A 23,559-nucleotide genomic window follows, 5' to 3' on the forward strand; every position below is an offset into this window, starting at 1 on the left:
CATGATTACAAATAAAAATAAATCTAAAGAAAATATAATTGGAATGTGAGAGGGGGACAGACAAAATGTTATGGAGGGTACCCATGCATCATGCATGTATCATTTTCTTTCTTATAATATATCGTTAGATCAGTAATATTCAGACACATAAACCTTCTGCATTGTATTTGGATTTCCCCTAGTCTCAGAGATTATCAATTATATTTGTCGGTGCTCGACCTGTATCAGTTATTTTTAAACACATCACCTGTTTATACACGCTGTGTTCCCTTTTGATTTGTTAGGATATATATATATATACATAGGAAAACTAATTAAAATGGTTTGAAAACTTTGAGTTTTAATGATAAGGACAAAATAAAGGGTAAAGTGAATAGTACAAGGATTAACTTTTTAGTGTAAAAATATAGTTTTTCGTTAAAGTAAAACTTTTCATTAAAGTTCCCTATATATAAAACTAAAGTAGGGTTTGCCGGTTTTGTACTTCCAAGCTCTCTAATTTAGAACGAGAAACAAAACTGAAAGAAGGCAGTGGGTTCGAGTCTTTTGGTGGATGATTTATAAAAAAATAAAAAAAACCACAAAATAAGTTAAGACCCCGTCAGTAAATTCTCAAAGAGGCTTGTGGTGTACCTTGTCCCTCTAACCTAAACCCTTTTTTAATAAAATACTAATAATAATAATAAAGAAAGCAGGTGGGTGGATGGATATACTCAATTTTCTAACCTATCTTTCTAAAATCAAATTAAAGTTGTCTTACTATATTTAGATATAAAAGTAAAAGCTACTAAATTATTCCATTCTTTTCTGGCTCTTCTGAAATTGAGAATACAATGTGAGTAACGCATTTTATTCTTTTGGAAACGGGTTTGTTGAACATGAAAACCGATTGAAATACCTTAAATTAGAATACACTTGCAAACTGGAACCCATAAAAAAAAAATATAAAATATATAAAACATAAAATATAAAAATATAAAAATAAACCTGGAACCCATCATGATATTACAAGTCTCAAGTTTATTATTGAATGATAATATAAAAGATTACAACCCTAGCACCCAAGAGAATGCTTATAGTGCCCTTTAACCCTAGCCTTTCAAGGCATACTATCAACGAACTAAACAAATAACAAATACTAAAAGAGTCCTTAAATCTTAATACCCGGTTTTAGGATAGTAAACGAAGGAATTCGGCCAAAAATTCCCATATACATCAAAACTTTGCTAACGTTGAGTCATGATTTACCTTATTCTTCAAGTGGGTGATTATGAGCCCAAATCAGATACTAGAGCCTAAATATGAGCATGGAATATGCCTTCATTTCAGAAAGTGAGTATTGCAAGGGAGTTTTGTTTATTAATTTTTTTTTGTAAATTTTTTTACTTAGGAATCTTATAACATAAGCCAAATATAAAGTTATGTAGTTTATTATTAGTAGTACACTAATTTGTCCGTCTATTTAAAACACTCCATACATCAACCACCATAGGTGGCTCAGTGGTTGCGGTGAATTCTAGGTTCGATTACTGGCATTGATGAATTACATGATGGTGGTCAGAGAAAATCTGAAATGCCTCTGTGAGTCTTTCCAGGCCCCATAACAGTAAACTATCATGGCTTCGCCACCAAGTGGTCCCCTTTAAAAAAATAAAATAAAATAAAAAACTCCCAACATCAATTTGTTTCTTTTTGTTTTACTAGTCCCTACATCTACTTGTTTAAATGTAATGCGTAAAACAATCATGCATATGCACCTTAGGACGAGTATGATCCTCATCGGATCCTTCCCCATAACAACTAACCATCTAAACCCCTCGCTTTACTAAAAAAAAAATCAACGTTAGTTAGATGACTAAACCGGTTTGGATTATGCTTTTGTTAGATAGTCCTTGAAAGGAAACTTCAAAAATCAATGGCTGAATTACAGGATCGACCACAATGCAAAGGTATCGCCAATCTTCAATACAAAAACCTCCACAAGGCCCAAATGTAATCAAAATGCAAAAAAGTAAAAGAAGGGTTCCATTGGTGGGCCTGGATCAGTACACGACGACACTGAGCCCAGAATACCCCAAAACTTACAAAATGAAAAGGAAACAAACCCGCAAATTTACTAGGCGGACTTGGGTTTGCGGACCAACGCAAACCGTTGGATTTTAGCTGAACGGCTGACAATTAATCAGCCAAAACCAACTTAGGGTGAAACCAGATCATAAATGATCCGTTACGGGAATTTTCAAGAAAATGGCTTGGAGTAAGTTTATTTTAATACAAAAATCATGCTATAACTTTATTTAATTAAAAAAGTTTAAATTTTAATGAAAAACCCTTAAGTTTTAATAAAAATGACAAAAGAACTTAAATTTTAATGAAAATGACATAATTTTAATATTAAAAAAAAATCTAACGCGCGAACTCATGCGTCCTCACACTGTTTATGAAACTTCTACACTATTTATGAAACTTACGACACTATTTATGAAACTTACTGCACTGTTTATGAAAACTTACGACACTGTTTATAAAACTTACTACACTGTTTATGAAACTTAACAATACTACACCATTTGTGTTGTGTTTGTAACCCAGCCCACTCTCTTTTCTTCCCCTTTTCTTTCTTTTTTTTCCTTTTCCCCAGTGAACACCCTAGAACTCTCTCTCTCTCTTTTCTCTTTTCGAACTCTCTGCCTTCTCTCTAAACCACCATAGCAAAAAAGAACTCCAAGCACCATCACCACAAATTCCAATTTATTTGAGACCCCAAACCACCAAATACAAGACATGCACAAGCTGGGGATCCCTATGGTACCATTGCATGTTAAATTTTGTAATGGGAAGTAGGATAATCCAAGCAGGGGTTCTTGGTGAGAGTTGCTCTAATGGAATCAAGCTACAACCTTTGAAAAGAGGAGGTAAAATTAGCTTGGTTTTGTTGTAATATGTTGCTAGTAATGTCTTCTAGCATCTTGGATCAAATTTGGGTTTGAAATCTGGGTATGATGGAGTTTTAGGTGGGTGGGTAGGGGACGCTACACAAAGGATATTGAGAAGAAGAAGAAAACATAAGTCGATATTAGTCATGGTGACAACTGAAACAGACACAAAAATCACAAACCGATTGATTTTTCTTGGTCCAGCCGTGGAAGCAGCGAATGACAACTGCTTCTTTACAAACGTCACTGATCGCGATTTTTATTTTTTATGTTTTTTATTTTTTATTTTTGTCCTTATCATTAAATAAAGTTAGTGTATGATTTTTCATTAAAACTCAAAGTTTTTAAGTCATTTTCATTAGTTTTCCTATTACTTAATGCCCAAATGAACTCAACCCAAACTTGACAGTAGCGACACAAAAGCCGCATTGAATTTTGTTCGCAATTTGGGTTGAGGAACGACGGCCTACTTGCTTCCTCCAAATTGACGGCATACATGCATTCTACAAATCGACTTTACACTTTCTTCCCTCAAAGTGACTTTGAAATTTCAAGTTGTTGATTTGGTGAGTTTGAAAATTTGGAACCCTAGTAAGTAAATTATATTTATTTATGTTGAATCTGTTAAATTAATTAATTTAGTGCAGAAAAGAAGTCATGTTCACAAAAAGTAGAAAGGTGCACCCCTGCTTCCGAACCTCGCTACCCTGTAACTCTTTTTTTTTTTTTTTTTTTTGTTGAACTAAAAATTTTCATAACCAGGGCAAATGTCAGCAATACAAAGAAAGCCCACGAAAGGGGCAAGCATAATGCAAATACATACAAGAAAGGGCGGTGAAAAGGGAATCAAAGACTAAGACGATGCCCCTAAAGCAAGGACGTCACCCCTAACACCCCCATTACAAAAAAACCATTACGGAGGACAAGGAAGACCTTCCTTGTTGAGAATGTGGATCAGTGAAGATTGGGGTCGCCTGACCCAAGTGTTCCTGCCATTGGCTACATCACTTTGCAGGGAGGAAATAATCTACGAGGAGTCAGATTCAAAAGTGACCCTCCGATAGCCTAGTTCAGCAGCCAACTCACAGACATGGAGCAAAGCCATCGCTTCAGCAACCACCACCCTTCGTGGCAAGATGGATAGCTTCCTGGCCGCCACAAAGCGCCCCCCATGGTTGCACACCACCGCGGCAGAACATCCCCTACCCTCTGTGGGGAGCCAGCTGGCATCGACGTTGGTCTTCAGAAAAGACTCATTAGCGGGACACCAATGAAAGACTAGCAGATGGGAGTTCGGAGGTGGCGGGGAGGGTGAAGGGCATGGGTGGTTAGCCTCCCAGTAGGCATCATAGGTGTAAGAAATGAAGTGAATAACCTGAGCAGGAGTGATGGCTTTGTCATTGAAGATATGATTACAGCGCGCCTTCCAAATATGCCAGCAAGTGAAGGCAATAACAGATAGTAGTATCTCCTTATCAGGTAGGTGGGAATACATTACAAATTAAATTGGTATTAGTTGTGCATGTTCCATATGTGTAGACATAAAGTAAAGGCCAAGTATGACACCAGTAATATGCTACTAACTAGTATGTCTTGGTACTTTCTTTAATGAGCAAAAAAAAAAGTGGGGAAACTATCTCAAAATTAAAGACACATCTCGGGACCAAAATTTGTATATTTAATTGATTCCGAAACAAGATTATTCTTATGGATCCTTAATAAATAACAAAAGATCTATCAGATTAAAGCTCTCATACAAACAAAATCCTTACCACTGGCAGTGTGACAAAGTCTAACTCATCTTTTTCTTTTATTGGTTAAAGAAGTACCAAAATAATTTTACCCTTGTGCGAAATTCCTTACATCGGCTTATTACACTTCCTACAAAATGCATCAAACAAACAAATCGAAAAGAAAATTTTGGGTTCGTGACATATTGCTTCTCAAAAGCATTTGGACTTATATGAGTCTCTGTTTCTCAACGTATCTTTTTGAAAGCATATTGGACCGAAGCTCCATTTGGATTGAGGCTGGTTGTGCTAAGGCCCAATCACAAAATTCGGCCCATTCAAAACACCAAATCCGAAGGCATATGCTCCGTAGTCATCAAGAACCACAAACCCTAAACATTCTGTTTCTATATAAATTCAACCCCAAGCACCTCCGCAGCTATCAATCTCTGCCTTCCTCCTCTATGAATCTTCTTACCTTCAATTTTTTTTGTATTTTTTCGTATTTTTTATTTGATTTTCTTGATTAAGAATCTGCAGAAAGGCATCTACTACGAACTTCTCTGCCGTTGTTAATGGCAGGGAGACTAAGAAAAGATGCGAAATCAATGTCCAAAAGGATACTTGGTACTTCTGGACAGGCAGGCTCTCATATCACTACGATGAGTTCTGACTTTTTCTCGTAAGTCCCACAATTTTTCTCACCTCCCAAACACCCCCAAGCCCCAAATTTTTTGTTTTTCTTGTTGCTCGATGATGATTTTATCTGCTTTAACCACACCGAAGCGAGGCTAGAACCGTTGGATCTTCCCTCCCCTGAATTAACCGCGCCGATCAACGGCGGTGCTTCTTGTGCTTGGTGTTTCTTGATGACTCCGTTTTCTAAAAACAGAGGTTGATTTTTGGATCTGACCTCTGGCTTTAGGGAAGAGAAGAAGGATTTGGCAAGCATTTGAAGCCCATTGTTTGATTTTTTGGGTTGATTCTTGTTAGGGTTTGTTTTTCAACTGTTTGATGTTTCTCATGTGGACAAACTTTGGCCCTTGACTGAGAGCAACTAATCACCATTTTTCTGCTAATTTATTTTTTAGGGTTCTTGTAATCTTTTTGGGTTTCTTACCCTCTTTTATTTTTAATATTTTGGTTAAGGTTTAATAGTCGAATTTTTTAGGGTTTTTAACTCTTAGATGATTGTTTAATGCAAGTATAATTGGTTCGAAACTTGAAAAAAAATAACTTTTAACTAATTGTATTATAACATTTGATACGCCACACTTTGTATTACACTGAAAAACTTTTAAAATTATTTAGTAACTAATTGTATTGTGATACTTTAACGTATGTTTGACATTTATTTTGGGGAATGATGATTAAACTGTGACATAGGCTTCTGCTCTGCTGAATTATGTTTGCACGTCAGTCTGATCCCAAATTCCCACTTCAGAAAAAAAAGTTATTTTCATTTTCCTGTCATTTGTTAATTATCTGAATTCGAGAGTCCCGTTTTCTTGGTCACTTTTGAATTTGATGTTAAAGGATTAAAAGAATGAGTTCTTCAGATATCAAATTTAAGGGTGAATGACCATCCGATTCATGAACAATCGGTTGGCGGGAAAAGATAAATATATATTCGTTTCTTCATAGTACATTACACTCGGGTAATTTGATCTTAAGCAAAGACTAAAACGCCGATTACAATCCAAATGGAACAAATTAAGATTGAAGTGCAAATTCTTTGTAGGAAGGTGCGATGAAAAATAAATCTGCTTGTTGTCTGCAGACAAAACGCGGCTGACATAACTCTGCAGAATTACATACGGTAATAGTAATGGTAATGTATCCTTGAGTAATCATCGGAGAGATGCCTACTAGGGTGAAGGAGGCGCGAATAGTTTCGGGTAGAGTTTATCTGCGAGAACCGCGTTCGCTGCGTCGGTAGGGTGGAATGCGTCCCAGAACACGTAGTCTCTCCGGTTGCTGCATACCTGTGAGTTAGGCAAGCATAGCCCTCCAATGTTTGTGGCCACATTGCAACACGGAAGGTTCGAAACCTTAAACCCTGAAAAATTGGTACGTACGTTGTAAGTTAAACGTCTGCGAATCAACTTCGAATCTACAGTTTGAGTTATCGAGTTTGATTACCGGAAGCTGTAGGGTTTTGGATTAAGTCGAGGACGTCTCCGTATGTGTCTGCAAATGAGAGTTGCGCCCCTGGGAGTTGGCTGTTAAGAGAGGCAAGGAGCTTTTGTACTTTGGAGTTGAATCCTAGCATCATCTGGTTCACTTGGTTTAAGCACTGCCCTGTGTTTGATCTGACTCTTTGAGAAGGAATGCAGCCAAGTGGTCCGAGACCATGGAACGTCATATTTCGGGCACCCAGCTGGTAGAGCCTCTGACAAACAATTTGAACATGCATTGTTAATTAACTAGGGTTTAGGGCTGTAAATCGGCTCAAAAGAGCTCGAGCTTGCGCCAGTTTTGGATCGTTGAAGCTTGTGAAAGAAACAATCGAAGCCTATGTTCTTTGGCTCAATGAGAAACAAGCCAAGTTGGAGTATAAAGAATAAACCCTGGATTTTTTCGAATGAGACAACTCGAACTAGTTTACAAAAAGTTTGCTTGGAATGAAAGATCAAAGACCAAGATTGTGAGTGAATTAAAATACGTTCGCTAAAGTAACCAATTTAAAATATGAATATAAAACTTGATATTTAAGCAAAGCGCGGTATTTCTTTTCTCAAAATATTGTAAAAGATGTGAGATGTGTCGTTTACTCGTTAGTGTTTACTAACCTTAAATTGTCTCTCTAAGGTACCGACCAATAATTCCGCAAATTGTTCGGGAGTGTACTGCCGACCAGTAGGTAAAAAGGGTTGCAGGTAATTGTTGATATAATCATTGCTCCCTGAAAAAAAAAGCAAAGGAAAAAAATATATAGTAAAAGATCTTAGATATATACGAGCAATTGTCTAAACTACTCTAATTACGGGAAACGGGACTTTAGACTCGGGTGCAAGGAAATTAGTCACTGACTTATCCCACGTCTACATAAAAAATGCGTTCTTTTCATCTAGAACAAGATTTCATTTGTCTAATAAAAGAGTACCAAGTCCAATGAAGTAGACGGCATCCTTGCAAAGCTTGGCTGCAGCCTGTGCCCCAATCTTAGCCTTGATGACATCCGTTGTCTTTTTGAAATCTTGTATTTGATCATCAAGACTCAGCCTCTGAATCTGTCATGAAGAAAAATATAAAAAAAAGGATGTAAGATTATAGAGCATTTACTCCTGCACCTGAAGTTGTGGGTTCAACGACGCGATCAAAATATTTTAGGAAGAAATGTGATTACAAAATAGAGTCCAGTGCTATTGAGTATTCCTGCTCCACCAGATGCATAATTAACCCCTTTAAGCAGTTGATCATCGTTCGGTGACAAGGATAGATAAGGTGGTGGCGATGGAATGATCCCCATCTTTTGGGCTACAAAAATCACAAACAAAATTCAACAAGTTCATCAAGATACAAAGGAAAAGAAAAAAAATCGACATCGGGTAAGTATAACTGTATAAGAATCAAGAACAGTACATATTACGTCACCGATGGTTCTTCCATTACTGAACCTCCCAGTAGGTCGACCACCAACATAATCGATACCATACCAAGGATAATTTGACTTTGCAAGAGAATACTGCAGATAGTTGTTGTTTCCTACATCTGTCAAGGAGTCACCGAAGATGAAGGTCACGGTAGTCGCTGCCAATGAAGGCACGGCTACCATGGTTGCGAAAATGGTGGTAGCTAGAGCCATCCACATTGTCACTTCCATCTTTGAATGTTTCTCACTTGGGGAGTAAGTGGCAGCTAGTGAGACTAGAATTTATAGTAAATTGATCGTGAAAATTCTGATGAGGTCTAAAGCAGCACAGTTTGGGGAGTTGGCCAACTCAGCTGCCTAAGTCAGCAGAGTTTGATTTGTTACTTGTTAGGTGGTGGTTGCTTCAGAGTGTAAAGATTACTAAATTTCAAAATTAACAGAAAGCATGCACAATGATGTCAAAGTTCACTTGTTCTGCTCTGAGTTTTCTTATTTGGCTGCCTACTTTGGGTTAGTTAGATGCCAACTACACTTAACAACTACTTAGTACTGTCAACAACCGAATCACCGGAATCACCTCTTCTGAAACCACTATCACTTTATACGTAAGTATATTCGGACAAGAGTCGGGTATGTCAACTGGAGGAGGAATTGCTGAATGTCGAAGAGCGGTCTAGTAATAGGTTTTAGATTCAATTCTCGTAAATGGTGAGTTCGATACTAAATTGGAACAATACTTGGCTACTTAAATGATGATTAGGAATTCCTACTCAAAATTGTTCTTTGTCGATTTGTTTTGATCAAAACCGTTCATACTATAAATTACTTTATAAAGATTGCCTCTATGAAAAATCAATTAAAACTAAGGTCGTTTAGTCATCGAACTATATAAAAATAGATGAATGAATTGATAAAAGCATTATGAGCCGTCTATGTATTTGCTACAATAGATCGACTAAACGATGTTAGTTTTAATTCCTTTTTGCAGAGATGATCTTTATAGAGTGACTCATAATATGAACGATTTTTATCATAAGCACAAAGCTTTGTGATTCGAACACAAAGAGTTTTGAGTAGAAGTTTCTACTCATCCTTGAGTAGTCAAGCATTGTTCACCAAATTATTCCCCCACTCTTTTAGTGTAAATATATTGTTATGTAAAAAATAATGTCGTAATTGGTCATTAACTCCCTGCACACAAACTAGAGAGTTGTTCAAGAACATCCCTAACGTGTCGTCACTTATTAATTTTGCATTTTCAAATTGTAACGGAGAAATATAATGGAAACAATTAAAGGAGAAGCTGATCCACGGTCCACCTATATAGTAAAAAATTACATAAATTATTACATAAAATGGAAAATATTTACAAGTGGTGAATTGCCGTGGTAGTTAGGGGTTTCGTCTTTAACCAACAGTATCCAGTCAAAACTGACATTGCAACATGTAATGAATTGTAACAAACAATGCTCATCAAAGATAAGTTGTCTGATATTATATCAAGGGAACCTGCAAGTTCTTGCACAGCAAAACAAGGTTCAGATCGCATATATATAATGTCTAGCGGGCTACTTTCTGCTCTCCTTGTTCTTGCCCCTCTGGTTCTTGTTCTTTGTCTTCCCCTTGTTTCTGTTACATTGGGAAGCAGACGCAGCATCAGCCAACAGATTTGACTCATTGCATATGCGATTCTCCTAGGCTATGATGTGACTGTCCCCGGTCTCACTCGGTACAGAAACAACATCAGTTTGCGGAGACTCTGGATGCTTGCTGGATTCGCAATTTTCCTCACCTATAGTGTAACTTTCCCCGGCGTCACATGGTTTATCTAATGCAGAGCACCAGTCTTCACCTCCTCAGAATTGGTTGCACAATACACACGACTGCAAGATCCAGCTCGCGAAGCTTTTTGGACGGGTGGTTTACGAAACAATTTTCTAAATATGTCATCCCTCGACTGGTTGGCCTTCCATGTCAACAAAGATAGCATCTGAACATAACCTTGAACAATTGGTCCCAAAACTTGCTATTACCAAGTTTTAGCTACCATCTTAAGAGCTGCCGCGAGCACATTGACATCTAAGCTAACAGATTTGCGGCTCCTCTTGTTTTTGAGGGTATCATAAAACTCCGACGGCAGCTGTTCAGTGATATAGTTCCTCCCCATCAAATCATTGAGTAAATCTAGATCAATACCAAAATTCACATAAACCAAGCATAACACAACGACCAATCCAACAGGAGTAGTGAATAGTAGTTCTTCTAATCTTAGATGGACATTTTCATCCATTCAACTATATCCACCTTATTGAAAGTGCACTCCCGAACCACATCAAGCTCATTATTCAAAATGATAGATACAATAAACCTTTATTGGCGATTATACCGGTCATTGCTGAAGTGACATCACGTAAAATCATTGCAGAGGAGCGAGATCACATCAAGTCATTGTTGTACGGCAAGACCACATAATATAGCCATCGCAAAGTGGAAACCACAACACTTGCAAACCTAGGCAACAAGACAACTACACTACTTTGAGAATGGAACCACTAATCGGCTAATCTAAAGAGGGAACTCAAAGAAGCAACGACAAAAATTCAGAAATTTGAGTTCAAACTTAAATTAATATTCACTATCATTTTAAAAAATTTATTATTAACGTTTCGTATAAAATCTCTAATTTCTTTTTTGTTCATTTAAACTTTAATAATTTTTGACATAAAAAAAAAGGAATAATTCTTTTTAATTGACTATATTCTTTATTTAATTGTGATAGGAAAATAAAATTATAAAATTTGAATAATGAGCTTGCGCACCAAATTTCGGTATTGAAAACCTTAAAAACTTACAATATTGAGTAAACAAGTAAATAAATTTGTTGTCGCAAAAACGTTTATTTGTGCATCTGAGTTTTATCTTAAAATTTCAAATTTCTCTCATCTCAGTAACACTTTTATCAAAGACCTTTATCAAAGAAGAATACATGAAGATTCTCTAACATACAGCTAGCTATACTTTTTTATTTCCTTTTTCTTTTAAAGTATGACTCATAAGTCCTGGAAGGAAGGTTCTCAAATGTACAGCTAGCTATACTTTTTTATTTCCTTTTTCTTTTAAAGTATGACTCATGACAACTCAATATCCTATATTTCTGTTTGCCCTCTCATTTCCATACTTTTGCTATCTATTTTTGTTTGTATGGTCACAGTTAAGTTACGTTAATATTTTATATTTTTATTAATTTTTATTTTATTATTTTATAAAAAATTAATATAAAATATTAACGTGGCTTAACCGTGATCATACATCACATGACGACATGTGAAAAGTATAGAAATAAGAGAGCAGACAATCTACATCCAAACTCATAAGCATGACGATTAAATAAATAATATTAATAAATATTTTGTCAGTAACACTTTTTCAAAGCATGACAACTCAATAACACTTTTTTCAAATTTCTAACAACTCAAAAGGTTAGAAATTTTGACGATACAAATTCTACTTCTCTTGCAACAAATCACGAAAGATAAATATTAATAAATATTCTTGAAATATGAAAATTTCCAACAAAATTCAACGAAATTGGACCAGAGCCACAAACTAGGGTGGTTTCTAGCTCTTTGGTCGTCACCAACAGTGGATTGGACGGTATTGGTAGATTTGAGAGAAACAACTCAAAAGAGATGGAAAGATAAAGATAAAATAATAAAGAAGAAGACGAAAGAAAAGAGGAATAAAGAAGTCCACACCAATACCTCCATTTTTGTGAAAGAAATAAAAAAAATTAAATCAATTCCTGGCCTCATGATTTGAATCAGACGGCCAATATGACTGAGTCCGCAGAATCCGGAGTCACACATGTGCTCTTTGTATTCCCCATTTTGGTGGTCGGAAATGCCAAATGATGGTTTTAGTTTGCGTGTAAAACCTTTTAAAAAACGAAAATTAATGAAAAGAGTTTAAAAACTTTAAGCTTTAATAAAAATGATAAAATAAAAAGTAAAGTAAATAGTAATAAAATGGAGAAATTAGGTTCACATCCTTTTTTTTGCTACTCCATTGATTAAAATCTTATTCATTTTCAATTTTTGATCAAGGTCCTTGATATTAATAACATCATTAATTATTTGATTAATAAAATATTTTTATTTTTAAATATATTCCTTTAGTGTTAAAAATGTTACAATTAGTATATTTATATTTATGGCTAAATTTTTTATCATATATTTTTATTTTTAGTTGGTACCAATTTTTTTTCATTTTTAATTTGTTCCCATATATTAGTTTCTTTTTGTGCCCATATTTTTTAAAGTTTTATTTATTTTTGTACCCATGTGTTGTATATTTAATCAATGATAGAAAAATTACATATGGTATATTTATGTTTTATGCCTAAACTTTGTATCATATATTTATATTTTTAGTTTGTACCCACTTTTAATTTGCAACATTTTTTTAAATTTGTAGTATTTTTTTTTAGTTTTATTTTGTACCCATGTATTAATTTCTTTTAGCGTCTATATTTTTTAAAAATTCATTTGTACTCATAATTTTTTAATCTTTTATTTGTACCCTAATTTATTTATAATGTACTCATTCTTCTTTATTAATGTACCGCGTTGTTATATGTGAAATGTACCCATTTTTTTAACACTATGGATACATTCTCTAGCCATTTATTATTTCTTATTTTTACTTAGTTTTTATCCATTTATTCAATCAAAATATTTGAATTTTTTTATTATAACCGTTTTCAATAGTATTATAATGAGAGATTTTAAATTTATAGGATTATAAATCTTATAAAATCTCAGACAATTAATGTCAAAAATATAAAAATATAAATATTAATTGTAATATAATGAGGTGTACAAAGTCAAGGGACTTTGATCAAACTTTGAATACCATTAAGGTTTTAGTAAAAAAATGTTAAGGATTAGGGATCGCATCCAAAGTATCCCTAATAAAATTAATTTTTTAATATAAAAATATAATTTTTAATTGAAATAAACAGTACCATAACTTTTCGTTAAAGTGATCTTAAAAAAAATATTAAAAAAAAAAGAAGCAAACGACAACCATGTTACAGAATAGCCTGGAGCTTAAGACAAGCACCCATTGTTCAGTTCCCTTCTGTCTCTCCCGCCAGAAGCTCCGCCGTAAAAAATCATGAGCTTCTCACAAATTTAACAGAAGCAAAACAAAAACCCATTCATCAAAGTCTTCCATCCTTAATCCCACCAAAAAACCAAACAGCAATGTCGGTGGCGTGTGGCATGGAGTGCGTGGTTGTGTTGGGCTGTATGCGTTGGGTGTGGCGGCGCTGCACCTACATCGGCGCCAACGACAGCTCAACCTGGACATCCGCCTCTCCCGACGAGTTCGACCCAGTTCCCCGTGTCTGCCGCTTAGTCCTCGCCGTCTACGAGGCCGATCTCCACAACCCCCACTTCATCCCCACCTGCGGATTCCGCCCCAACCCCGACTGGGTAGTCAAGCGCGTCACCTACGAGCAAACCGACGGCCAGGCGCCTCCTTACCTCATCTACGTCGACCACGACCACAAGGAGCTCGTCCTCGCCATTCGCGGCCTCAATTTGGTCAAAGAGAGTGACTACAAGCTCTTGCTCGATAACAAGCTCGGAATGCAGATGTTCGACGGTGGATATGTCCACCACGGCCTCTTGAAGTCGGCGATTTGGCTGCTTAACGAAGAGGGCGAGACATTGAAGCGGCTCTGGCTCGAAAACGGGTCCAATTACGATATGGTGTTTGCGGGTCACTCTTTGGGGTCTGGTGTGGCGGCGCTGCTGACTGTCATTGTGGTCAACCATCGGGACCGGCTAGGCGGAGTCCCCCGGAGCAAGGTGAGGTGCTATGCGCTTGCTCCGGCGCGTTGTATGTCGTTGAATTTGGCCGTCAAGTATGCCGACGTTATTTACTCGGTTGTTTTGCAGGTAGGTTTGTCTTAGTTTAAGGTTGTCATTTGTGTTTGTAAATGTGTTTGTTTTGTTTCGAATTGTTTTCGTGACTTGTGGAATTGGTGATTGTGTTTGTAGGATGATTTCTTGCCAAGAACTGCAACCCCTTTGGAAGATATTTTCAAGTCCATCTTTTGGTTGGTACTCGTTGAAACCATTAAATTTTATTATATCACAAAAAATAAAACAAATTTAATTGGAATTGTAGATTTTAAAGTGGAGTGAACTACTAACACTTTTGGCGGTTTTCGACAGCTTGCCCTGCTTCTTGTTTTTGGTTTGTTTGAGGGATACTTTCATACCAGAAGGTAGGAAGCTTAGGGATCCCAGAAGGCTTTATGCACCTGGTCGGATGTATCATATTGTTGAGCGCAGATGTTGCAGGTACCCCATGATCCTTACAACAATCTTGTCATTTTATTTTTGTGAATCTTGAAAGTGTGGTTGAATGTCCATTGACAAAGAAACCTTGATGCCATTCGGTACTTATGGAGTCAAGGGTAATGAATTCCTGAATGAATGCAAGCATGCTACTTGCCTTACTTACAGCTGTTGCACATTTACATCATATCATTAATTTGCACATCCGCATGAATCCGGTGCTTAGGATTTTGGATTTTTTGAGACCAATGTGAAATTTGTGTCCTTGGTAACTGTTGCTCCATGGCCTAGAAATTGTTTTGCTTTGTGATTCACAGACTCTGGTAGCGGGAGGCAATTGCTCTTTAGGTTCTACTTAGGAAATGGATTCTTCGTGGCTTTTCATTTAAATGTACTATGTATATCTGGTGAGAACATTAGTCGTTAGACTCTGTAGGATCTACCCTCTAGGAGCTCCTTTCTCCCTCAGAGAGCTAATAGAAGAATCCCTACCTTAGGAGGTGGAAAGGGAGTATGATTGAAGTTGAATTTTTCTGACTCCTCCCTAAATTTTAGCTATGGGGCTCATTTAGGGAGCATGTTGGAGATGCTCTAACTCGTAACATGAAAAAATGTATGCTACATTTGGATGAGGACTTTCAAAGCCCAATGAACTTTAAAATCTATGCTTTGAACTAAGCCTACCAATGAACTACTCAAACATTACAAAGCTACTCTAAAACACTACAAATGCAGCAAGGGACTTTCAAAATGACCTTGAAAGGTTTCATTGAAATTTCTCTCAAAGGTATAGCATAACAAAGTCCATCCACATAATTTTTTTTATGTATGCCTAGGTAAGTTAGCATCTAGTTCTTTTGAAAGTTCATCAACATATTTTTGTGGTGCTTCCTAACTAATGTAGCCTAAGTTTGATGGAACTTCAAAGTCCCTCATGCAAGTGCACATTAGTTGTAACTTTTGCCCTCATTTTCTTTTGAAAATAAGTTTGAATCTTGATTCTTGTCTAATGAATGTTCACTAGATTTTTACCAGGGTGTGGTACTATTTGGAATAGATAAAAAATTAATAAGTGGGGTTTACAATGTCTATAATTGTACATTGAATGGTCATAGTGCCTCAAAAAAATTGGATATAAAAAATATTACCATTTTCAAAGTTCTCTGTTAATTGGCCATTATCTCTAGGAGTATCTCTTGGTAAATACATCTTTTTATGTCAGGTTATGGTCTTCTAATTGTTATGAACTGTTGGCTTATCTATAACAATGCTTGCTTTTTTAAAGAAATTCATTATTTGTACCTTACTTTTGCGTCAAGTAAAATCTTCCCGATACCAGTTTGCGAAGTTTCAAAATTGGAACAAATCTGTTTGTTTTGATGGGATTCTCTTTGCGGGTGTGTCTGTTGAACTAATTAATGATTTACTTTCTGGAAGGCATTAGTGTTATGTTGGAACCTAAACTGTTGTGTTCATGCGATGATTGAGTTCCTCGTTGCTTCGTATAACAGATGTGGGAGGTTTCCTCCAGAGGTCCGAACTGCCATTCCTGTTGATGGGAGATTTGAACATATAGTCTTGTCATGTAATGCCACATCTGATCATGGAATTATCTGGATAGAAAGGGAAGCGGAGAAGGCTTTATTAGTAAGTGGAACATAACTTACAACCTTTTATAACCCTTATCGTTTCTTTTCCTTTTGAGACTGCCATGATTATCATTTCGTACATTTTATTTTTCCTGTACAACAACAACAACAACCAAGCCTTATCCCAGTAAGTGGGGTCGGTTGTATGAATCCTAGAATGCCACTGCACTCGATGTTCCGCCAAGTCTACATTTTACTTTTCTTATGTTAAACTAAATTAAATATGCTTTTAGCTCAAGGCCGATTCTTCAATTTCCACCGGGATGCAAAGAATATCAGCATTCTGTTTATCTCCTGCCCAAATCCCCAAAGTAACATGATTGACTAGCTGTCTTGTAGAGTAGCTTGTGTCTTAAGGTTGTCTTTGGTTGTTGGAAAGGGAGCAAGAAGTAAACGGAAAAGGGTTAAGCTACTGTCTTTGGTCACTTTTTCTTAGTTTGAGCAGAGGTAACTGGTGGGACAAGATCAGAAAGAAAGAAGGTCGGTCTTCACTCTGACAATTCAATTTCCATTTGATATATTGTCCCTTCATTTACTAAGAAAACCATCCGCTCAAAGCTTTCCCTTTCTCTCCCTAGGCTATAAGTTGTTTCCTCCCCCTTTGCATTTGTGGACATTGTTCAAGTGCCAACATGTGTGAATTGGTTAGATTGTCAGAATGTGTTATTCTTGGGTTTTTACGATTGCTAATTATGGATCTTTTTAGCGAGCATATAGGTGAAATTGTGAACCATAGTGTAAAGTGAAATTTTGGGAGTTTATCTGTTTGCTATTGAATTGCAAATGCTTATCTTTTATATGTTGAATAATTACTGATCAGTGATGTAAATACTCTTCAGAGAATGAAGGAAAGTTGTTCTGAGACCGTAACAACTGCCCCAAAAGTACAAAAACTAGAGAGGTTGCGGACCTTTGAAAAAGAACACAAAGATGCATTGGAAAGAGCTGTCAGTTTGAATGTGCCTCATGCTGTAACGCCCAATGAGGAAGCCCCCGAAGACCAAAAACTGGAGGAGGCTCCAGAGATTGGGAATAAGAGTGAAGACCCTGCCGATACAAAGTCGAAGTCCACTGGTGGAAGGGCAAGTTGGGATGATGTGGTTGAAAAGCTTTTCAAGAAAGAGTCTGGGCATCTACTGCTAAAAAGAGATTCAAATCCCCCGGAATAGCAAAATTCTTTTGTTCGTGTAAAGTTTGCTCGATACAAACCAAGGAGATGAAGATACAAGCCAACAGTAATCTAAGGTTTAAAAATAGGTGATCCTCTCCTATTGCACCGAGGTCCTTTAAGATAAAGCCCTACACTTGAGAGCCATTCGGCTTAATACCACCTAGGGTATTGGGTTTAGGTGGTTAATTTGAAACACTATCGGTGCATTGCTGGAGTTAGGAGTGGACACTTGTGGACCCGTGACACTTGTTTCTTAGATTGTGCTTTTCTCTGAGGTTTAGGTTCTTGTGAATAGTTCATGGGCACATTTCCTGCCCGCTTTGGTATTTGTACATTTTATAGGTAAAAGAGTTGTGCAATATTACACATTACTACGGGTCCATTACCCATGGGAGAAAATTTGTCAATACAAAAAATACTCAAAACTCCTTGATAAACTTTATCTGGTCTTTACAGTTCCATCTATGCATCAATTTTCTTTTATTCAACAATCAAAAGCCAATGAAATATTCAAGGGAAATGATTTTTGCACTTCTCTTTTCTCCTCAGGTGTCCTTATTATCTAGTCTTAGGATGGACCAAAGGATAATTGGGGGACAAAAACAAGGTGAGGAGTGTAAAACAAGAGTGAAATTCATAAACCATATTGTTTGGGTTAATATTTGAACATTGGACCTAGATGAAGGAAAGCCTAAGGATGACAACTAAAAGGGGATTTGCCCGAAGCCCAGCACCAAGCCCAAAGGCAAAGTGAAGCCTTCTCAGCCAAAATGCAAGCCACATGCTTACTATGGAAGTGACAAGTGATGGAGACTAACCTACTACCAGCCAAAGAACACTTTCTAGTGGCATTCCAAGTAAAAAGTGGATGACTCACTACCCTCCAAGTGCTTTCGGGCAAGAACAAAGTTACAACAGTCGGGCTAATTTGCCTATAAAAGAAGGAAGAGGCCTCAGAGACAAGGACACTCAACCAATCAAACAAACAAACATACAAACTCTGCTCTCAAGCTAGATTTGCATCCAAAAGCTGAAATCAACCCAGATTCAATCATTTTTAGCGACAAGCTATCTCTTGTTCAGTTTAAAGCTCTGCTATATCCCGTAGTGGTATAATATCTATTATCTTGTGTAAACTTGTTTACCATCCATCCATTTTTAGCATATAAACCCCTATTAATTCAAAGAGAAGTGATTGCAAGAGGTTCAACCTTGATAGACAAGATGAAATCTTGCCCGAAATTCTTTGTTTGTTTTCTAAATTTGTAGATCTACTACTTAATGCATTCTCCAGTATGTATTCAAGTGATTTCCACCTGACTTCCTACTTTAAGAGTCTCATTTGTATCTAGATCCGACTAGTTTAATGGATATGTTATCATTAAAAGCAACTTGGGACCAAACAAATGACTTAAGGGGATCTGGACTCCCTTCATTCAAACATGCAAGACTATGAACTAAAAGTCATTGTTTACAAGGTAAGAAAAAGAACTTAAAGTAGACTTAACCTATATGCAACAATCATTTGATAACAAGAAGTCCGAGTAACTTGGGATGCAAGTAATTGACTAAAAACACTCTTGTTCTACATCTGCTATACTGAGATAGCAGTGGCACGCTTAGCACTTAGTTTTGATTGCAAGCCTCAAGGCCTACACCTAAGGCCCCACAAAGGCACCTTTTAGAACTAAATATGCCCCATTCTTGTAGCACATCAACAAGCAAGAGTCTGACTACACATCCAAAGTGCCAATCCCTTGGAGAGCTGTGCTGAGGTCCGAGGATCCTTTTCTAGAGAAATCTTCACCCGAACACATATTAAATCAATGACAAATTCAAGTATTGATGACATTAGATAATACTTGCACCGAGGTTTTTTGTGATAAATACTTACATATTTGTTGTGCTGTGTATAAGATAATATACAAGCTTGGAGACAACATCAATGTAATCAGTAGTGAGTCGTTCTTAACAATACTCACATATATACATCATCTTACCCCGATGAGCTAATATTGCATAATCATCAATTTTATTAACAAAAACACACAAAACTAGTGGCATTGGATGCAAGGATGAGATTATGAGGGATCAAAATGGACTGGTTTGGTGGGTTGATCATTTTGACCGGACTTCTATTAAGGTAAAAGAAGGATCAGCAAAACAGGTGATCTTTTGCTTATCACATAACCATTTGGTAAACCATGCAATGCTAATTTCACTATTAAGACAATTTCAGCGTGTTAATTAATTAATTAATTATTCTTGAGTAAATAAACGTCGGACATGGTGCCGATATTTGGGTCCATAAGTAGTATGTAAGAAGCTAATTAATCATGGAAATCTAAACTTAAACTTTAAGCATGGATGAGATTTGTAGTTTAAATTTGGTGGATTGATGGATGGATGGATGGATCCATGACCTAACTAACTTAATGACATGTTACTTAACTACTCACTAACGATAATCCAGAAGCTCTAATAGGACAGATTGTTAACGGCTTTAAGAAGAAATGCTTGAACGTTTTAACAACCCTTTGGTTACATTTGGTTTTCTATGCTTTTGCTTTTTGAAAATCCAGTCACGTAAACCAACCCTGCACTGACTTTCTTTGTTTGTTACTGTGCATGCAGAACGGTGATAATGTTCATGCAACGGTGTGTACAGTGAGAGATTAGTCAACTGGATAAATCGACCATTTTTTTCACATAATCATAGGACATGGATCCTCTCCGGATCCATTGGTCCTACTCCACCAAATCATATCATTCGGGCCATTAAAATTTAATTAAACAACTACAAATAGGGGCTCACTTTAAAATTATAATAACTTTAGCCGTTTGATCAAATTTCAATAGTACGGATGATGTGACTTGATGGATGGATCTGGAGAGGATCCATGTCCATAATCATATACAACATATACATAGTTTATCTTATTATACGAGGGTGCGTAGTTCACATATTAATTTTCTAATTGGTTAGCTTGAGCAATTGAGGATAGGTATAAGAACGGTTTAGGTCGGTATTCATCTTATATTCATTCCCATAATTACAAAAAATTTATGTGGTTATAACTACAAATTAATCGTAGGGCATTCCTCATAGGATATGCTTGCATTCCCTCTTGCGGGGAGGAACCTATTTTCCTACATGCAAATAATGTATCTTCATCGTAAATATTTTATAATCGAATTGTTCAACTTTTTAAACTTCATTTGAAGATCATCCTTAACAAAAATCATTCGAATCGGAGATTGTTTAGTTATCTAAATGTATCAAATAAATGAACGGTTCATCGAATATGTTACTTGGTACTTAAACCATTGATTTCGTTGATATATTTGGATGACTAAACGAACTCCGATTTGAAATATTTTTTGTAGGGATGATCTTCAGATGAAGTTTAAGAAATTAACGGTTCGATTATAAAATTTCCCCCAAAAGAATGAAGTATTATCCTTCCTCATAGTTATAGTTATACTCGCTGAGTAATAAATCCCTTACGGACTAATGGGTGTATTCATTTCAATAAAAAAAAATTTAAAATTTCTCGTAATTAATGAAAAACATTTTGATCACATGATGTAAGCAGCATGTATGCTATGATTAGAAAAATGAATTACGATCTAATCAACAATCTAACCATAAAACATTCACATTTTTTAAAGAAAAAAATTACTATTATTAAGAGGGAGGGAGAGACAAAGGATTCAAAACTATTACAATAATATAGAGGAGTAAGGCCATCTCTAATCAAAGGGTCCAGAGGGCCAGAGGGCTGAAAATAGCTCTAAAATCGTCTTCAACCGAGGGCTAGGCCAGAGGACTTGGGAATCTGGAAGGGCCCTACGGAATCAGAGAGGGGTTGGGTTTTTTTTTAATATAACGGCTAGCTTTGCAGCTAGCCGTTGGGTTTTTTTTTTTTTTTTTTTTTAATTTAAACATTTCTTTTCTTCTATAAATATGGTAAAGTTCTTTCAATTCTTCACTTCATTTGCAATATTTCCTTCTTCAATGTTTTTCAATATTTCCTTCAATATATTTCTCAATATTTCCTTCAATATATTTTCCAATATTTCCTTCATCTATAATATTTGTTTCAATTTTTCAATAATTTCCTTCAATATTTTTTCAATAATTTCCTTCATTTTTTTCTTATAACTTATATTTCACAAAATTTGTTTCATATTTTTTTTTAATTCCATTTTTTTCCTATAACTTCTTTTCTATAACTTCTATTTCACAAAATTTGTTTCATATATATTTTTTTTAAATTCTATTTTTTTTCCCTATAACTTTCTAAGTCATTATACAACATTAAATTAAATTAAGTAACATGAAACAACATTAAACAATATGAAACAACATTTAAGTTGTAGTTTTTAAATAATAAATTATGTTTGGCCCTATGGCCCTTTGGTCATCGGTTAGGCCATCTCTAACCGAAGGGTCCAGAGGGCCAGAGGGCCGAAAATAACCCTAAAACCGTCTCCAACCGAGGGCTAGGCCAGAGGGCTCTGGAATCTGGGAGGGCCCCACGGGATCAGAGAGGGCTGGAGGGCTGGCTATTTTTTTTTAATGTTTTCCTATTGCTGTCGGTTATAACCGACATCATTAAAGAGATTCTTTTTTTTAATAGTTTTACTATTAGTGTCGGTTATAACCGACACTAATAGTTTGAATGTTTTTGAATATAACGGCTAGTAGCCGTTGTATTATTAGGCCCTTTTTTTTATGAATTTAAACTTCATTTTTCCCCTTTTTTTTCCCTTTTCATATGAATCAAATTTTGTTTCATATTTTTTTTCAATTCTATTTTACAAAATTTGTTTCAATTTTTTTTTAAATTCTATTTTTTTCCTATAACTTCTATTTTACAAAATTTGATTCATATTTTTTTTCATATAACTTCTATTTTACAAAATTTGTTTCATATTTTTTTAAATTCCATTTTTTTCCTATAACTTCTATTTCACAAAATTTGTTTCATATTTTTTTTCAATTCTATTTTTTTCCTATAACTTCCTAGGCCATTTATACAACATTAAATTAAATTAAATTAAGTAACATGAAACAACATTAAACAATATGAAACAACATTAAATAACATTAACCAACATACAAATTATACAACATAAAAAAACATTTAACAACATGAAACTTAAACAACATTTTTAAAAACATTTAACAACATAAAACTTAAAAAGCCTACTCCATGCTTCTTTTGGCCCAAAGATGTGCAACAAGATCCTGTTGTAGGTACCTATTTGTGGCACGAGAACGTATCATTCTATAGCGCCTCATATACTCATTTATAGAGATACTACCAGTTCTTAGATTGAAAGGCAAATTAGGCCCATCATATATTTTTGCTAGAGCCCTTCTTGACCTATTTGAATCTTCTTGGTCATCATCGGACTCTCCATCAATATACCCATCTCGCTCATCCTCCACTATCATATTGTGTAATATGATGCAAGACATCATGATGGAGTTCAAATTTTCTCGACTCCACCCTCTTGCCGGTTCGCTGATAATCTTCCACCGTGCTTGTAGAATACCGAAAGCTCTCTCAACATCTTTCCGTTATGCCTCTTGGTGTAAGGTAAACAACTTTTCTGCATCATTTCTAGGGTTTGGAATTGCTTGGACAAGTGTCGCCCACTTTGGGTAGATGTCATCTGCCAAGTAATACCCCATATTGTATTCACGGTCGTTGATGTAGTAGTCAAGTTGAGGTGCTTTACCTTCCATCAAGTTATTGAAGAGGGGTGAACGCCCAAGAACTGTAATGTCATTTTGGGATCCAAGGACTCCAAAGAAAGCATGCCAGATCCATGTGTCATATGAGGCAACTACCTCTAACACAACAGTTGGCTTTCTCGACCTTCCGCTAAAGCCTCCTTGCCATCCAGTGGGACAGTTCTTCCAATCCCAATGCATGCAGTCTAATGACCCTATCATGCCCGGAAACCCACGGTCTTCAGCTTTGTGAAGGAGCCGATTCAGATCTTCTTGATTTGGCTCTCGGAAGTACTCGTCTTTGTAAACCTGAACAATTGTGTTACAAAATTCTTCAAGAGTATTAAGGCATGTAGACTCAGAC

At 36.0% G+C, this 23,559-nt stretch overlaps 2 protein-coding genes and 1 non-coding gene across 3 annotated transcripts; 2 read left to right on the forward strand and 1 right to left on the reverse strand.

Moving 5' to 3' along the window:
* Nucleotides 1-6,021: 6,021 nt before the first annotated feature.
* LOC126612733 (small nucleolar RNA Z122) lies at nt 6,022-6,098 on the forward strand. Its single transcript, XR_007619294.1, has one exon. It is a non-coding gene; the product is annotated as a small nucleolar RNA Z122 (small nucleolar RNA).
* Nucleotides 6,099-6,233: 135 nt separating this feature from the next.
* LOC126612500 (GDSL esterase/lipase At5g37690-like) lies at nt 6,234-8,526 on the reverse strand. The gene is made up of 6 exons (XM_050280926.1): nt 8,252-8,526; nt 8,016-8,146; nt 7,773-7,899; nt 7,459-7,571; nt 6,809-7,058; nt 6,234-6,725 (listed from the first exon to the last, which is right to left on the reverse strand). Exons 1-6 carry the CDS (start codon nt 8,490-8,492, stop codon nt 6,535-6,537), a joined length of 1,053 nt encoding a protein of 350 aa, XP_050136883.1. The 5' UTR covers nt 8,493-8,526; the 3' UTR covers nt 6,234-6,534.
* Nucleotides 8,527-13,344: 4,818 nt separating this feature from the next.
* Nucleotides 13,345-17,886, forward strand: LOC126612499 (uncharacterized). The gene is made up of 5 exons (XM_050280925.1): nt 13,345-14,224; nt 14,327-14,385; nt 14,504-14,632; nt 16,141-16,276; nt 17,118-17,886. The coding sequence occupies exons 1-5, from the start codon at nt 13,526-13,528 to the stop codon at nt 17,445-17,447; spliced, it is 1,353 nt and encodes a 450-aa protein (XP_050136882.1). The 5' UTR covers nt 13,345-13,525; the 3' UTR covers nt 17,448-17,886.
* Nucleotides 17,887-23,559: the final 5,673 nt, after the last annotated feature.

The sequence above is a fragment of the Malus sylvestris genome, chromosome 17, assembly GCF_916048215.2.
Source record: "Malus sylvestris chromosome 17, drMalSylv7.2, whole genome shotgun sequence".
NCBI lineage: Eukaryota > Viridiplantae > Streptophyta > Magnoliopsida > Rosales > Rosaceae > Malus > Malus sylvestris.

What these genes read in the sequence shown, in the direction of transcription:
- LOC126612500 (XM_050280926.1), bottom strand. Translation starts at nt 8,492, where the DNA reads ATGGAAGTGACAATGTGGATGGCTCTAGCTACCACCATTTTCGCAACC. An exon ending in AACCATCGGTGACGTAATAT is followed by an intron (nt 8,147 to 8,251) that starts GTACTGTTCTTG and finishes TGATTTTTGTAG; the next exon opens with CCCAAAAGATGGGGATCATT. An exon ending in ATAGCACTGGACTCTATTTT is followed by an intron (nt 7,900 to 8,015) that starts GTAATCACATTT and finishes TCTTCATGACAG; the next exon opens with ATTCAGAGGCTGAGTCTTGA.
- LOC126612499 (XM_050280925.1), top strand. Translation starts at nt 13,526, where the DNA reads ATGTCGGTGGCGTGTGGCATGGAGTGCGTGGTTGTGTTGGGCTGTATG. An exon ending in TTTACTCGGTTGTTTTGCAG is followed by an intron (nt 14,225 to 14,326) that starts GTAGGTTTGTCT and finishes TTGTGTTTGTAG; the next exon opens with GATGATTTCTTGCCAAGAAC. An exon ending in ATTTTCAAGTCCATCTTTTG is followed by an intron (nt 14,386 to 14,503) that starts GTTGGTACTCGT and finishes GGTTTTCGACAG; the next exon opens with CTTGCCCTGCTTCTTGTTTT.